The sequence below is a fragment of the Nycticebus coucang genome, chromosome 16 (assembly GCF_027406575.1).
Source record: "Nycticebus coucang isolate mNycCou1 chromosome 16, mNycCou1.pri, whole genome shotgun sequence".
NCBI lineage: Eukaryota > Metazoa > Chordata > Mammalia > Primates > Lorisidae > Nycticebus > Nycticebus coucang.
The window spans coordinates 49,991,873-50,008,105 of NC_069795.1; the positions used below are offsets into that span (position 1 = coordinate 49,991,873).

The window sequence follows — 16,233 nt, forward strand, 5'->3', positions numbered from 1 at the left end:
TTAAAGATATTAAGTAATGCATTTTATAAAATATTTGGTATCCACAGCTTTTTTCTTTTTTTTTTATTGTTAAATCATAGCTGTGTACATTAGTGCAATCGCCTGTACCCATTCTAAGATGCACCATAGATGTGGCCCCACCCATTACCCTCTCTCCACCAAAACCTCCCCCCTCCCTTCCCCTTCCTTGGCCCTTTCCCCATAGTCTTGTGCTATAGTTGGGTTATAGTCTTCATATGAAAGTTATAATTTAGCTTCATAGTAGGGCTGAGTACATTGGATACTTTTTCTTCCATTCCTGAGATACTTTGCTAAGAAGAATATGTTCCCGCTCCATCCATGTAAACATGAAAGAGGTAAAGTCTCCATCTTTCTTTAAGGCTGCATAATATTCCATGATATACATACACCACAATTTGCTAGTCCATTTGTGGGTTGATGGGCACTTGGGCTTCTTCCATGACTTAGCAATTATGAATTGGGCTGCAATAAACATTCCGGCACAGATGTCTTTGTTGTATTGTGACTTTTGGTCTTCTGGGTATAAACCTAGTAAAGGAATTACAGGATCGAATGGCAGGTCTATTTTTAGGTCTCTAAGTATTCTCCAAACATCCTTCCAGAAGGAACGTATTAGTGGGCATTCCCACCAACAGTGTAGAAGTGTGCCCTTTCCTCCACATCCACGCCAACATTTCTGGTTTTGGGATTTTGTTATGTGGGCTACTCTTGCTGGGGTTAGGTGATATCTCAGAGCAGTTTTGATTTGCATTTCTCTGATGATTAAGGATGATGAGCTTTTTTTCATGTGTTTGTAGATATTGCGTGGGTCTTCTTTAGAGAAGTTTCTCTTTTAGTCCCTTGCCCACTCTGAAATGGGGTCACATGTTCTTTTCTTCCTAATACGTTTGAGTTCTCTGTGGATTCTGGTTATTAGACCTTTATCGGAGGTATAACGTGCAAATATTTTCTCCCATTCTGAGGGCCGTCTGCTTGCTTTACTCACTATGTTCTTGGCTGTGCAGAAGCTTTTTAGTTTGATCAGGTCGCAGTAGTGTATTTTTGATACTGCTTCAATTGCCTGGGGAGTCCTCCTCATAAAATATTCACCCAGGCCGATTCCTTCAAGAGTTTTCCCTGCACTTTCTTCAAGTATTTTTATAGTTTCATGTCTTAAGTTTAAATCTTTTATCCAGTGAGAGTCTATCTCAGTTAATGGTGAAAGGTGTGGGTCCAGTTTCAATCTTCTACAGGTTGCCAGCCAGTTCACCCAGCACCATTTGTTAAATAGAGAATCTTTTCCCCACTGAATGTTTTTAATTGGCTTGTCAAAGATCAAATAACGGAAAGTAGCTGGATCCATCTCTTGGTTCTCTATTCTGTTCCAGACATCTACTTCTCTGCTTTTGTGCCAGTACCATGCTGTTTTGATCACTATGGATTTACAGTACAGTCTCAGGTCTGGTAGCGTGATTCCTCCTGCTTTGTTTTTATTGCTCAGTAATGTTTTGGCTATTCGAGTTTTTTTCTGATTCCATATAAAACGAAGTATTATTTTTTCAACATCTTTAAAATATGACAATGGAGCTTTAATGGGAATTGCATTAAAATTATATATTGCTTTGGGCATTATGGACATTCTAACAATGTTGATTGTTCGCAGCCATGAGCATGGTATGTTTTTCCATCTGTTAACATCTTCAGCTATTTCTTTTCTTAGAGTTTCATAGTTCTCTTTGTAGAGATCTTTCACGTCCTTTGATAGGTATACTCCCAAATATTTCATCTTCTTTGGCACTACTGTGAAAGGAATAGAGTCCTTGACTGTTCGGCTTGGTTATTATTGGTATATATAAAGGCTACAGATTTATGGGTGTTGATTTTGTAGCCTGAGACATTGCTATATTCCTTGATCACTTCTAAAAGTTTTGTAGCAGAATCCCTAGTGTTTTCCAGATATACGATCATGTCATCTGCGAAGAGTGAAAGTTTGATCTCTTCTGACCCTATGTGGATACCCTTGATCGCCTTTTCTTCCCTAATTGCAATGGCTAAAACTTCCATTACAATGTTAAAGAGCAATGGAGACAATGGGCAACCTTGCCTGGTTCCTGATCTAAGTGGAAATGATTTCAATTTAACTCCATTCAATACAATATTGGCTGTGGGTTTGCTGTAGATGGCCTCTATTAGTTTAAGAAATGTCCCTTCTATACCAATTTTCTTAAGTGCTCTGATCATGAAGGGATGCTGGATATTATCAAAAGCTTTTTCTGCATCAATTGAAAGAATCATATAGTCTTTATTTTTAAGTTTGTTTATGTGTTGAATTACATTTATAGATTTATGTATATTGAACCAGCCTTGAGACCCTGGGATAAATCCAACTTGGTCATGGTGTATAATTTTTTTGATGTGTTGTTGGATTCTGTTTGTTAGGATCTTATTGAGTATTTTAGCATCTATATTCATTAGTGATATTGGTCTATAATTTTCTTTTCTTGTTGGGTCTTTCCCAGGTTTGGGGATCAAGGTGATGTTTGCTTCGTAGAAAGTGCTGGGTAATATTCCTTCTTTTTCTATATTTTGGAAGAGGTTTAATAGTATAGGTACTAGTTCTTCTTTAAAGGTTTGGTAGAATTCTGACATAAAGTCCTGGGCTTTTCTTTTTAGGGAGATTTTGTATAGTTGATGCTATTTCAGAACTTGATATAGGCCTGTTCAACATTTCCACTTCATTCTGGCTAAGTCTTGGTGGGTGGCGTGCTTCCAAGTATTGGTTGATTTCTTTCAGATTTTCATATTTGTGAGAGTAGAGTTTCTTGTAGTATTCGTTAAGGATTTTTTGAATTTCTGAGGGGTCTGTTGTTATTTCATCATTACCATTTCTGATTGATGAAATTAGAGATTTTACTCTTTTTTTCCTGGTTGGGTTGGCCAAAGGTTTATCTATTTTATTGATCTTTTCAAAAAACCAGCTTTTGCATTTATTGATCTGTTGTATAATTCTTTTGTTTTCAATTTCATTTAATTCTGCTCTGATTTTGGTTATTTCTTTTCTTCTGCTGCTTTTGGGGTTGAAGTGTTCTTCTTTCTCCAGTTGCTTGAGATGTTCCATTAAGTTATTGATTTCCTCTCTTTCCGTTTTCTTGAGGAAGGCTTGCAGTGCTATAAATTTCCTCTTAGGACTGCCTTTGCAGTATTCCAGAGGTTCTGGTAATTCGTGTCTTGATTGTCGTTTTGTTCCAAAAATATGGTGATTTCCTTCTTAATCTCATCTATAACCCTTCTATCCTTCAGCATAAGGTTGTTTAGCTTCCATGTTTTTGTATGGGTATGCAGGTTCCTGTTGTTATTTAGTTCAACTTTTATTCCATGGTGGTCTGAGAAGATGCAAGGAATAATTTCTATTCTTTTAAATTTGCTGAGGTTAGATTTGTGGCCTAGAATGTGGTCGGTTTTGGAGTATGTTCCGTGGGCTGATGAGAAGAATGTGTATTCAGGTTTTTGGGGATGAAATGTTCTGTAGATGTCTGTAAAGTCCAGATGTTAAATGGTTGAGTTTAAATCTAAAATTTCTTTGCTTAGCTTCTTTTTGAAGGATCTATCCAGGACTGCTAAAGGGGTGTTAAAATCTCCAACTACTATGGAAGTGGAGAAAATCGAGTTGCTCATGTCTGTTAGAGTTTCTCTTATAAATTGAGGTGCATTGTGGTTGGGTGCATAAATATTAATAATTGAGATCTCATCATATCGAGTATTGCCTTTAACAAATATGAAGTGTCCATCCTTATCCTTAATTATTTTGGTTGATTTAAAGCCTATTGCATCTGCGAACAGGATTGCAACGCCTGCTTTTTTCTGCTTTCCATTTGCCTGGAATATAGATAACCATCCCTTCACCTTGAGTCTATATCTGTCTTTTAATATAAGATGCGATTCTTGGATGCGGCAGATATCTGGCTTGAGTTTTTGTATCCAGTCCGCCAACCTATGCCTCTTTAGAGGACAATTTAAACCATTCACATTAATCGAGAGTATTGATAAGCCTTTCGAGAGACCAGTGGACATTTTTAATCCTTTTGCGACTGTGGAAGTTGGAATTTGATCAAAAATTTTTGGGGTGGGTTTACTTTTGTGGTGGAGAATTACGCTGGTCTTTATGGAGGATAGGTCTAAGAATGTCCTGGAGAGCTGGTTTAGTTGTGGCAAATTTCTTCAACATGTGAATGTCGTTGAAGTATTTAATTTCTCTGTCATAAATGAAGCTCAGTTTAGCTGGGTACAGGATCCTGGGTTGAAAGTTATTTTGTTTTAGGAGATTAAAAGTCGATGACCATCCTCTTCTAGCTTGAAAGGTTTCAGCAGAGAGATCTGCAGTTATTCTGATATTCTTCCCCTTGTAGGTAATGGTTTTCTTTCATCTGGCAGCTTTCAGAATTTTCTCCTTCATATTAACTTTAGTGAAATTGATTATGATGTGTCTTATTTGGGTTGAGTCATGCTGGAGTTCTGAAACTGTCTGCTACCTGAATTTCGGAATCTCTTGGCATGTCTGGAAAGTTCTCCTTCATAATCTCATGGAGAAGAGACTCTGTGCCTTGTGAAGTCACTTCGTCACTTTCAGGGATCCCTATAAGATGAATATTGGTTTTCTTCAAATTATCCGAGAGCTCTCTGAGAGAGTGGTCTGTTTTGCTCTCCATTTCTCTTCTTCTTTGAGGGTTTGGGAGCATTCGAAAGCTTTGTCTTCAATGTCAGAAATCCTTTCTTCTGCTTGCTCCATTCTGTTACTGAGGGATTCTACTGTGTTTCCCAGATCTTTAAGGGATGCAACTTCTTGTCTCAATGTGTCGAAATCTTTGGTCATTTGTTCTTTGAATCCATTGAATTCTTGAGATAACTTTTGGAATTCTAATTTGATCTTATTTGCTATCCAGATCCTGAATTCAATTTCTGACATCTCAGCTATTTGTTTGTGCATGGGGTCTTGTGCTGTTTCTGCCACATTGATCCTTGGGGGAGTTGATCTACTCTGATTATTCATATTGCCAGAGTTTTTCTGTTGATTTCACCTCAAGATTGTTTTTCACCGTTGCCTCCGGCTGTCCTCAGAGTTGGGGAGGTGTCTCTCCAAGATTTGACCCCAGCGGGATCACTCTATTGTTGCTGGATCTTTGTAGGGAGTGACCCCATGTAGTTCCTCTGGGGATGCTCTAGCTAGGGAGTTCTGGTTCTGGAAGCAGCTCCGGTTTGTGACACACCCGGATGCAGCAACAGGGCTGGGGGTGGTGCGCACGGTTCTGGGAGTGCCAGGTGCCCAGTGACTTTGGCACAGAGAGCCCTAGGCTCCAGCAGTCTCTGGCCAGGAGAAGAGCTCTGCGCAGAGGCAGGGAGGGGTCCAAAGAGCACACAGCTACCGGAGTCCCTGTCCAGATGAACGGGCTAGTGTGGAAGCTGGGAGGACACAGGAGGGAGGACGCAGGGTTGAGTGGCTCCCGTAGTTCCTGGTCAGGGAATGCAGAGGCCCAGTGGGTGCGGGTCACCGGTCGGGGGTCGCTGCACAGCTCTTATGGAGGTCTGGGTGGTGCCAAGCCCAGGAGTTTGAGGTTGCTATGAGCTGTGACGTCACGGCACTCTACCCAGGGCAACAGCCCAAGGCTCCAGTGTGCCAAAACCATCTGACTCTGCCCCTAAGGATTAAGGGTGTAAGGCAGCTCAGTCCCCGCCTTTAGGCTGCTCAGTCAGTAGGTTACTTTGACCCGCCCAATCCTAGCTCTCAGACCCCGAGGGCGGAGCTTGCTGGGGCAGTTCTTTCACAATGGTTTCCTGCGCCCAGCTCAGTGGCTCCGTCTGCGGCCCCAGACAATGCCCAAAGTTCTCCACACTGCTGCTCAAGCTCTCCCCAAGGCAGTTCAACTGAGTGCCAAGTCCAAGAACACCGAAACAGTTTACAGGTTTGCAGTCTCACTGCTTTCCGGTTTGCAGTCTCACTGCTGCTTGTACTTACAGTTGCCGGCATGATTAGGTTAATTGAACACACAGAACCACTTGCCAGTTTTCCACTGTTTTTGTCCTCCTCTTGGGGTCCAGAAGTCCCTTGCTGGCTCCCTGTATCCTCAAAGGGATGATTATAGGCAGATCCCGCCGGCCAGAGATGCCTGGAGTCTTGTATCCCCAGACTCGCTGTTCCCAGTTGCAGGGAGGCTGTTACTCGGCCGCCATCTTTTATCTCCCTTTTTTCTTTTTTTTAACAAAAATAAATTCAGGGTTGGAACGAGTTTGTTGTGGTTCACAGGTTGTAATTGCCCTCAGTCTTAACCACTCCTGGGCCAGAAACAAAAGTTTTCACAAAATTCCTAGTTAAAGTCCAGCTTTACCAATCAGACAACATGGGTTGAGCATGGCACACACACTACAGAAGCACACGTGTGTTCTAAGCCCTCAAAGCAATCATGTAGATGGGCAGGGACCCCTCCGCTCCAGACCTCAGCACCAGCCGGACAGGAGGCTGGACTGCCACCACCCAGTACTTCCTGTTAACTTCTAGAATCTTCTAACAGAGAAAAAGATTATATACTTTCACTTTGTTTGCTGCATTATGGCAACAAGATTACTCTGACCTGGGACATTTTGAGAGAACTCAAAAGAATGACTATCCTTAAAGCCTTCAATAAAGTTTTATGCCACAGCTGCGCATAAACATTGTCGTTTTTGGAAAGCTCTACAAAGTGAAAATTTTGACCATGCACTATTTAAATACACTTAGAGAAATCTGCCACAGGCAGCTTTTCATAGAGTTGAAGAAGCATTTGGTAAGAAAAAGCTGGTGCATTAAAGACTGGGAGAAAAAGATCAAAAAGGTCAAGACCTAGGTTTTTAAAAAGCAGTCACTCAAATCAGTCTGAATGTTTAGCTGGTCCCCCCAGGCTTGAAGGGTAACTAAGTATATAGCAATATACTTAAAATAGCAATAAAATAAAAATAGCAATTCCAGGCTCTGCACCTATAGCTCAAGCAGCTAACATGCCAGCCACATACACCAGAGCTGGCGGGTTCAAGCTCAGCCCGGGGCTTGCCAAACAACAATGACAACTACAACCAAAAAATAGCCTGGTGTTGTGACAGGCACCTGTGGTCCCAGCTACTTGGGAGGCTGAGGCAAGACAATCGCTTAAGCCCAGGAGTTGGAGGTTGCTGTGAGCTGTGATGCCACAGCACTCTACGGAGGGCAACAGCTGAGGCTCTGTCCCAAAAAAAGTAAAAAATAAAAATAGCAATTCCATACACTTAATTAGGTTATTTTATGCCCTTCACTCTTCCCATGCTTGTAGTAATGGAGAGTAGATGAGACGAAGGTACAGACGCCCCACTCAAATCTGAGCCACACACCACCTCAAGCTGCAGCACAGGGAAGCTCACCTCCTGACTTGGGAAAGTTTTGGCTGGCAGAGCCCAAGATGCAGGAGTGACCATCTACTCTCTAGGGTTCTGACGACTCGACTCCAGAAAAGTGCATGAAGAGGTCCCCAAGCTCCGTCATGTCAGCATCTTTGGTGTTGGGGACATGCTGGCTCTCTCGGTTCTCGATGAAATCCCAGAGCCTCACTGAATTAAAAAAGCTCACGGTGCCTTCAGAACTGAACTGTTCCAAGGTTTCTCAGGCTCTGGTAACTGCCCATCAGGGTCAGCATGGCGATAAAGGCATTTGCTTCCAAATGGGCAGTTCCTTTCCTTGCTCAAAATATTTATAAGGTTTTTTTCCCAACCCTTGTTTGAAAGCCTCAATCAATTCATTCCACCCAATATACACTTGGAATCACAAACTCTGATATCACATAGCATTCCAGACAAGACTTAATGATCATGTTTTCAAACTGCTTGGCTCACCGCCACTGCTGGATGCAGGACAAGCAGTCCGTGTGGTTGCAGTTGGAGAGGATCCCAAACCTCCTCTTGAAGGCAGAGGCCTTCTCAAAGATCACTTCCATGCAGATACTGCACACTTTGTCCTGACTTGCCTAGAAAGCAAAGGCCTTTTCCATTTCGAGTTCAAACATGGACGTGCAGACCTTCTCAGGAGCTTTCCTCTGCTCTGGGTAGAGGGATGCAGGACTCACAAGCTACATATGTCACATACTTCACCATGTAGGTAGACACAGGAATCCCCAAACTGGCACTCCCCAGTGGCCACATATGGGCACAGCTGCTTCTTGCTGCTGTAGGAGCTGCTGGTTTCCAAGCGATCAAGGCCACTCCTGATGACATCCAGGTAGGACCGCAGTTTCATCTGAGGGCTGGGCTGGGGGTCACAGTAGCTGCCTGGATTACTCACCAGACTCGAGTGTGTCTTTTCTGCAGCCATGCCAGAGAGATTTCAATCTCTAAGTACCAACGTTCTCCTTTCACGCTTCCCAGGTTCAAGTGAATTAGTTTTCACAACAGATGTGGTGAGATTGAAAGAAGGGTGAAGGCTGTGGAAACCTGAGGAGGGCACACTATGGGGCACGGTGCCCACGGCACCACCAGATGCAGCAGAGGGCCTCGTGGGATCGTATCTGCACTGAGTTCGGTAGGCCTCGTACCCCTTCTGATAGTATTTATAGGTAGTGGACAGCTTGCTGTTTGCCAAGTCATGTGACAACAGGCACTGGCTTCCTTCCCGACATACATATGCATAAATGACCTGCAAGTGACCTGTTTGGTACTCATGGTGTTTGGGCTGGAGGGCAGTCGTCACTCCGCCGTCTCTCTTTACTGCCACTACCGCCTCCTCGGCCCTCCAAAAAATATTTTTGATAATGAAAAAAATGGTCAATTTTGTTCTTTAATGCAGGCAAATAATTGAATTTGTGCCACTTACAGTATGTGATACTCACGACTTAATCAGAAATATTTTCAGGCTTTCAATATAAACGGGCAATTTTTCGCCCTAAAGAACATGCATATAATCTTCATACATTTGTATCTTCTGAGTAATCATTTTGGAGACATTATTTCATGGCCCAGCTGTGTGAGGATGTGCACGTTCTTCCCAAGCTCAGCAGGATGGACCAACCAAGAAAGATGGGCTTCTCCTCAGGATGTGTGTACAACCTATTAAGCTTACTTCTAGCATTAACGTGACTCTAAAACAGGAATCATTGATAAGGAAAAAAAGGAGCAGGAACATCTCTGCCAGTTAGCACTTAAGTTGGTTCCTAGGCAATGCAGAAAATCAGACACAGAGTCCAGTATTACCAGGAACCTGCCAGGTGCCTTGCACGACTTTCAAATATTATAAGGAAAAGGTCAGGAGAAATGATCCCGCTCAATCTGGAATAAATTACTGGCCTTACTTTACTGGCAAAATACTCTTTGCCTCCCAATGTTTCCATTGGACATCTAAACATAATACTTCTATTACAATGAATCTACCTAGTCTAGTGAGGATAAATTCATTAAAGAAGATAAAATGCCTCAGAGAGATGCTGCAATTTATTATCATGTTTCTGTCCTGGAAGGAGAACTCAAAGAAATGCTTGAGATACCAAAAAACCATCTACTCTCAGGGCCAAGAACATCACTGTGACCCAGAACAGACTGAGTTCTGGAAAGGAAAATGGAGGACAGAGATGTCTCAGGATGAGGGACAGAATAAAAGAAAGGCAAGAGGCCACGGAAGTACATAAAAAGCAGAACACACACTGGTAGACAAAATATCATTCGATTGAAGAAAACTGTGCTGGCTCTCCACGCTCAGCCACTCTGAGTTAACCAACCATCACCATGTTGTGACTGTTCATCTTCTGAGCTGGACTGAAATGGGAATGTCTCTGCGTTTCTAACAGCTGTTTCCAGAAAAACATCATGTGAAAGTGAAGGTCACCGTTTCTTATTCTCTTAGCTCAGATGCCCTGATTGGCTGTTTGCACATACATATTTTTAAAAGTTAAAAATAGTGCTATCATAGTTCATTAAGATCAACCAAAATAAGAATATTTCAGAGAAATTCAAACACTCCTTCTCTAACACTTCTTCTAGGAAGAGGTATACACTTAAAAAGCCTGGAGCTAAATGGATGAATTGTGTCTACCAACTGGAGACATTGCTGATTCAATTCAAATGGGTTCTACTAAGTTAACATAACGAACGCATCTTGAAAGATATAAAGAGCAAATAGAAAATTTCATGTGCGTATAAATACTAATGGAGAAAGGGCAAGAAAAAGGGTGAGAGAGGTGTTATGTTTTTAATGAATAGACTATTTCTGTACCACATATTCATTCATATATAGTTTAGAATATAAGTATGCCAGAAAATTACAAGTAAACTTCATCAACTGGTAACTCCTGACAATGCTGAACAACTTTGAAAACTGTTCCTAGGTTAACAATTCCATCATGAAATCCTGATACTAAATAATGCCTACGTCCCTAAAGAGGACTGTTAATACTTCGGAAATGTGTACCACTGTTGTGATCATAGGATTAATATCAATATTTGGGTTGTTTTAACATTCTAATCACTCTAAGAGGGCAAAGAGTTAGCAAGCATGCCTTTTGGTTGCATATAGACAACCAACACATCTACCTGTAACATACATACACAGAGCAGTTTACTACAGTAAAAGCATAGAAAACAAAATTCTGATTACCAAGCTCAAAATATCTGATTCTTCCCAGTTTTATAACTTTTAGCAAGTCATATTGCCTCTCCAAGGCAAAATTTTCTCACCTCCAAAAGGAAAATGAATATTAATTCTCATTTTTACTATTTCATAGGGATACTAAGAAAATAAAATGTAAGAAAAATACCCCAGTACTTTGACATATCTCTGAACGTTCTTTTCTTTTTTTTTTTTTTTTTTGTAGAGACAGAGTTTCACTGTACCGCCCTCGGTAGAGTGCCGTGGCGTGACACAGCTCACAGCAACCTCTAACTCTTGGGCTTACGCAATTCTCTTGCTTCAGCCTCCCAAGCAGCTGGGACTACAGGCGCCCGCCACAACGCCCGGCTATTTTTGGTTGCAGTTTGGCCGGGGCTGGGCTTGAACCCGCCACCCTCGGCATATGGGGCCGGCGCCCTACTCACTGAGCCACAGGCGCTGCCCGCTGAACGTTCTTTCTGAACGTTCTTTTCATTCAACTGTGTTCTTAGAGTATGAAGCCCAAGAGATATTTATGTATTCATAGGGCTTGCCAAATTACTAGGCGCTTAATAAATATCCATTAAAATAATGCAAATAAAAATTAGAAAGTCAGAAAACTCTTTTCAAATATATTACAGTGAAATTCTGTATACTAATACTGTAATTCTAAACATATCCAGTTAGCCAATGAATTTGCTTCAGAAATTCCATATTATATTTAATCAATCTTCTAACTGAAAGTTAATTTTAAATAAATTTGGTATCCAAAGTAAAAAGTAATAAGCAACCTTCACAAAGCATATTGACTATGCTTTTATATTATTCTTCTAAGAAATTCCAGACAGCAGCTGTTTTCCCAAATGAGCTATTACACAGATCAGCTTTCTTCTCTTCATTTACCACTTAAAATAACACTTGATTATACTATTTAATGATGTAGTGTACTTTAAAATATTAAAGTACTGTAAGTTATCCCTATTTTAAATTAAGTATAACTCAGTATTTTAAAGTACTTATCAGTCAGCAGTCTGTAACAGGGGACTGTAAAACTGTACCCTCTGAGCTAAATCCAGCCCATTATGCACAAATGAATGGATTTTACATTTATAAATGGCTGGAAAAAATTTAAAAAATTTTGTGTGACATATGAAAATTATATGAAATTCAGATTCCAGGGTCCATAATAAAGTGTTACACAGCTAAGTTCATCAGCTTATAATGTATTGCCTACTTTCACCTGATAGTGGCAGAGTTGAGTAGCTGCAACAGAGTCTGTAAAGCCTACAAATTATTTGCTACCTGATCCTTAATAGAAAAGTTTGCCAACCTCTGATCTATAAGGAGCTAGACAGTGGTATTGGAAGTGACATAAAATATGAGTGATGCTCCCTTAGACCCAGGGTCCCGTATTTTCTACACTACCTCCTGACTCAACGAACAGTACAGAAATTGACAAAAAGTACTCTACCTGTCATTTTCCTTTGGGGACCTGAAAAAAAAAATGAAAATATTTAACAGAATTTGAGACAGTTATTATAGTCATGTTAATCATCAAAGTGCAAATATTTCTTTTTATTTTCTTTGAAATGCTTCCTGAAATGAAAACCCCTGTATGGTATCAGATGTTGACAAACTCCTATAGATTAAAAGGAGTAAGGTGGAAATGCTTTTTCAACCCAGTGTCATTAGTGTCTTTTAAACAAATCGCATGTAGTTATCACTTCTTTTTTTTTTAGAGATGGAGTCTCACTTTATCACCCTTGGTAGAGTGCCATGACATCACAGCTCACAGCAACCTCCAACTCCTGGGTTTAGGCAATTCTCTTGCCTCAGCCTCCCCAGTAGCTGGGACTACAGGCACCTGCCACAACGCCCGGCTATTTTTTTTTGTTGCAGTTTTGGCCGGGGCTGGGTTTGAACCCACCATCATTGGTATATGGGGCTGGTGCCCTGCTCACTGAGCCACAGGCACCGCCCGTAGTTATCACTTCTTAAATACACTATTTTTAGTAAGTCAGCAAAGAATTTGAGTTGTTGGCATAAACAAAACTGAGAATCTTCTTTTTTGAGATAATGTGTTATGTAGTATTAAAATCGTATGACACACAGTGAGTTCTTAAGGGACTAACTTAATGTCAGGATTGACTAATCCATAGAATGTTGTACAACTTTTACCATTTATTTTATGTAGCAGATGCTTAAATAGAATTTTCCTTTTCCAGGAACTGTGCTAATCATTTTATAAAAATTCATTTAATCTTAATTAAGATTTATTAGTATCCCCACATCACAGGTAAAGAAAGTAAGGAAATAAGAAGCTAAATAATTTTCCCAAAGTATTTCAAAAGCATTTTTTTCCTTGAGACAGAGTTGACCTCGGTAGAGTGCTGTAGTGTCACAGCTCACAGCAACCTCAAACTCTTGGGCTTAAGCAATTCTCTTGCCTCAGAGGCCTCCGTGTAGCTGGGACTACAGGTGTCTGCCACAACGCCTATTTTTTCTTTGTTGCAGTTGTCGTTGTTTAGCAGGCCCGGGCCAGGTTCAAACCCGCCTGTCTCAGTGTTATTTGGCCGGCACCCTAAACACGGAGCTACAGGCACCGAGCTCAAAAGTATTTTTTAAAAGCAGGATTAATATATACAAATGAGAAGTTAAGTCCTGACAATATACCCAAAAGTATCCAGTCAGAGACTAAAAGCAGAATTTAAAGCCAGACAAGTTGGCTCCAAAGGCCACACTGCCCTTCACGCGCTGCCAAAAGAGGGAGGTCTTCAAAGGCCTCACATTCTGAGGTTCTCATCTGAGCTGAGTCAGAGCTGGAGGCGACATTCTGTGAAAAAACCTAAAACTGAACTGGAGAGAATGGTCATTGTGTAAGAGTGGGTAGAGGGTGCATTTTTCATGCTCAGCCTCTCTTCCTTAAGCCTGCATCACTAACTAGCTAAGCACCCTTGTACAAATTAAATTCCTTCTCCTCTGATTTCCTTATTAGAAAAAAAAAGAAAGTAATACTGACTATCTCACAGCATTGATACCAGAATTAAATGAGTATAAAGTATATATATATATATAGAGAGAGAGAGAGAGAGAGAGCGCCTGGCATGGTATAAATGCTATTTAAGTGCTTCCTGTTATTTTTGGTAAACCCAGAAGTTTTGACAAAAACATGGCAAAATTGAGATGTTACGTTAGTTATGCCAGCATGCTGCAAAGTGCTGCCGCCTGTCCTCCCTAGCACTGGAGCACTGGGACAGCTATCACCTAAATCACAGTATTGAATCTAGTATGAAGATTCAATACTTGGTCAGAGCAAGAGCTATAAAGTCAACCACTTCGTTTCAAAATTCTTCATCCACCTTTTTTGTAAACCACAGAGTTTACAAACTCTGACTTTGAGCTAATATTTCATCCCTTTAAACCTGTTTCCTCCCCTATAAAATGAGTATCTATCCTGAGAAAGTTGAAGATTAAGAGAGCTAAGGAATGTGAACTGCCCAATACAAACCATTCGCTCATAAATGTTCACAGACATTATGTTCTGAGTCTTTTTCCTTTTTTTTTTTTTTTGAGACAGAGTCTCACTTTGTTGCTCTTGGTAGAGTGCCATGGCATCACAGCTCACAGCAACCTCTAACTCCTGGCTCAAGCAATTCTCTTGCTTCAGCCTCCAGAGTAGCTGGGACTACAAGTGCCTGCCACAACACCCGGCTATTTTTTTTTTTTTTTTTTTTTTAGAGATGGGCTGGGGGTCTCGCTTTTGCTCAGGTTGGTCTCGAACCAGGGAGCTCAGGCAATCCACCGCCTCAGCTTCCCAAAGTGCTAGGATTACAGGCATGAGCCATTGTGTCTGCTATGCTCTAAGTCTTAAGCAGGGAAGAAATATCTTAAAAAGAAGTCTTTTTGATTTACTCATAACTGTTATATTTGGAATGAGGACTAATGCATCACTTCCAAAGTGTCCTTACACCAAGATATCAAAATCACAACATCGACAAGCTTTAGGAGGACGCTGAGGTCACTTTTAATCTGACTTCAGGCTCCCACCAATGCCAAATAAGAGCTGTATAACTTGTCAACAGCAAGCTGTAGACGTGAATTCCTAAGTTCCTATCCCAGCTCAACTACAGACCTATTATGTCTCCTTGAATACATTTGTCATTTTCTAATTTAGTTTCCTGACCTGAAACAACAGCATGAAGAATACTACTTTACTCTATGTAGCGCTGAGTTATAGCATTCGAATACTTTGTTGTTAGAGTGTATGTGATAAATACAAAGGACATTCCGTTTGGAATAAAGAGTGCTTCTCTATCAGTAAGTTTACTTACCTGAACTCAAGTACACGGATACCCTTGTAGCCTGGTAACCCAGCAAATGCATTTTCAATCTGTTAAAAATAAAAATTATAACAACATCAAACATGAAAAAGTATATTAAAAATATTTTTAAGAATAGAGTAGGAAGTGTGAATACATAAGGACAGAGGAGTCAGAAAGCAAAAGTAAAAAACATTTACAATAGTTACAGTGTTAGAAAATAGTTTTTACCACCGCACTGCCGCATTCTTTTGTCTTGTAAGGTTTTAGTGTGCTTTAATATTCACTTTTTTCCAAATGATAAAAAGCATACTTGTTGGCAAAGCATTGTTTTTTTCCACATGTGATGAAATGTGAAAAAAAAGTTCGCTTCAAAAGAAACCATAATAGCATTTTTAAATAGTTTGGATTAGAACCTGGCCACAGCTCACACACTGACCAACAGCCTAGTGTTTGTTTTCTGTTAAGTGTGAAAGTGCCTGGTAGCGTCTGTTTCCTGCTCCTACAATACACGAGATCATGGACATGGACACACTCAACATTAGAAAAACATCTGCGAGCCCTGAGGAGCCTCTGGAGGGAGACCTTGAGGACTGCTTAGCACAAAGGAAGATGCCAAGCAGTGGCCGGGTAACTCAACTGGTCAAAGATCAATTTATGAGCATCACATCTGCAGGAGCCCCTTTTATTACTGGGTCTTTAAAATCCAGTGACTGGAGGGGGAAAAAAGAATTGCTAGACTGGAAGAAATGTGCAAAAATAATCAGGTTGTGCACAAATACATATTTTAACAAAATTGAATATTTAATTCATAACATTCCAGAAGGGGAGAACTTCACCAGGTGAGTCACCATGGGGCCAACATCAAAACAAAGGAAGTAAGTTAATGGACCTTGGTGACAACCCTGGGCATCTGCTTTTAACCAAATCCTCATATAATCAGGAGAATGGGATTTTTTTTTTTTTTAACCTTGGTTCACTGAAGATCTTCATGCCTTTAAGAATAGGGGAGGGAATAGAGTCCTTAACTGTTTTTACAGCTTGACTATTGTTGGCATATCTAAAGGCTACCGATCTATGAATGTTGATTTCGTAACCTGAGACGCTACAGTATTCCTTGATCACTTCTGAGAGTTTTGTGGTAGAATCCCTGGTGTTTTCCAGATATACAATCATATTGTCTGCGAAGAGCTAAAGTTTGATCTCTTCTGACCCTATATGGATACCCTTGATCGCCTTTTCTTCCCTAATTGCGATAGCTAAAACTTCCATTACAATGTTAAAGAG

General features: G+C 40.7%; 1 protein-coding gene and 1 pseudogene across 1 annotated transcript in view; both read right to left on the bottom strand.

Annotated features, from left to right (window-relative positions):
- The window catches only part of IMPG2 (interphotoreceptor matrix proteoglycan 2), a 108,484-nt gene that overhangs the window by 43,686 nt on the left and 48,565 nt on the right, over positions 1–16,233 (bottom strand). Inside the window, exons 8-9 of the mRNA XM_053565260.1 lie at positions 14,959–15,017; positions 12,099–12,119 (exon numbers count right to left, since the gene is read on the bottom strand). Of these exons, the coding sequence (XP_053421235.1) occupies positions 12,099–12,119; positions 14,959–15,017 (80 nt within the window). The remainder of the gene's footprint in view (positions 1–12,098; positions 12,120–14,958; positions 15,018–16,233) is intronic.
- Positions 7,484–8,712, bottom strand: LOC128567764 (E3 ubiquitin-protein ligase makorin-2-like; annotated as a pseudogene).